This window comes from Seriola lalandi, unplaced genomic scaffold (assembly GCF_002814215.2).
Source record: "Seriola lalandi dorsalis isolate HSWRI2012SDOR001 ecotype SW California unplaced genomic scaffold, Sedor1 jcf7180002055009, whole genome shotgun sequence".
NCBI classification, from domain to species: Eukaryota; Metazoa; Chordata; class Actinopteri; order Carangiformes; family Carangidae; genus Seriola; species Seriola lalandi.
The window spans coordinates 475923-477191 of NW_019525552.1; the positions used below are offsets into that span (position 1 = coordinate 475923).

The window sequence follows — 1269 nt, forward strand, 5'->3', positions numbered from 1 at the left end:
TGAGATGCTGGAGAAGGAGCTGAGGACACGGACAGTTAGTGTCGCCGATCAGACTGATCCCTCTCGGCTGCAAGTCTCCGCACCTGAAGCACGTCATGTCTTTCAGAAGACAGGTGTTCATGATCCTGAAAAACAATAACGAGGAACTGAATATAGTTTTTAGGTATCGCATCGAGGATTTTGATTATACTGTTCACGTGACTTCTGACACTTTAAAATGTTTTGGATGTGGAGCGGAGGGACATTTGATCCGCTCGTGTCCCGAGAGAGCGAGTGTCCGTCAGGCTGCTGCGTCTGCAGCAGAGACTCCTGTTGGAGCTGAAGGTCCAAACCTCACAGAGACACACGGGGAGACACAGAGAAACAAAGAGACACAGAGACACACACAGACACACACAGACACACACAGACACACACACACACACACAGAAACACACAGACAGACAGAGACAGACACACACAGAACCCACAGAACTCAAAGAGTGACGAACAGAACCCACAGAATTCATAGAACTGAAGGAGCTTTTGCTGTTTAGAGAAAAAAACTCTCACCCCCACAGGGTGAGTGCAGTGTTAAAAATACTCAAAAGACCTGTGAATGTCCACACCAAAGAATTTAGTTCAAGTTGTTTAGTGAGTCTTTTCAGCAAGCAATGAGCAGTTACAGAATTCTGATCAGATGTGACTTTTCCTAACCAATAACAAGTGTTGGTCAGTCCACAGTCTGACAACCTAACTTTCCCTGATCCAGTGTATTTACACAAGTACAAACAAAGAAATGTGCACGGGCGTTTTGTCGTCTTCTGATTGGCTCTGCTGGCTTCCTCCTTCCCGTCTGACTCCGACCTCAAGTGTCACCTAAAGCTCAGCACGCTCAAAGGAAGACAGTTAATGTATATATATAAATTACCACTTATCTACCTCTGTTACCTCCGGCTGCCCCCTACACATGCCCATAGGGTGATCTTTATCAGTGGTTGTAAATAGTTTCCCTGAGGCAGATGTTTGAACAACTCACCCTTAGCATCTAAATATCCACTAGCATAAATCATTAAACAGTTTTAACTTTAATAGCCTGGAATACTACAACAGAACCCACAGAACCCACAGGACAGTGACAGTGAGGAGGAGAACATGCAGGTTGAAATGCAGAGTGGTTATTCCTTTGTGAGAGTCAGAACCTTCCTCAAAGAAACGAAGGGGATGAGGGTGAAGGTTGAGGAGTATTTTCCTGACCTGCAGCTCTTCCATGACTCTGTCAGGTTGTTC

At 45.4% G+C, this 1269-nt stretch overlaps 1 protein-coding gene across 1 annotated transcript in view; it reads left to right on the forward strand.

The window, feature by feature from the left end:
- LOC111647818 (H-2 class II histocompatibility antigen, E-D beta chain-like) overlaps window positions 1–1269 on the forward strand; it is a 3604-nt gene that overhangs the window by 1062 nt on the left and 1273 nt on the right. Inside the window, exon 3 of the mRNA XM_023397490.2 lies at window positions 1193–1262. Coding sequence (XP_023253258.1) covers window positions 1193–1262 — 70 coding nt within the window. The remainder of the gene's footprint in view (window positions 1–1192; window positions 1263–1269) is intronic.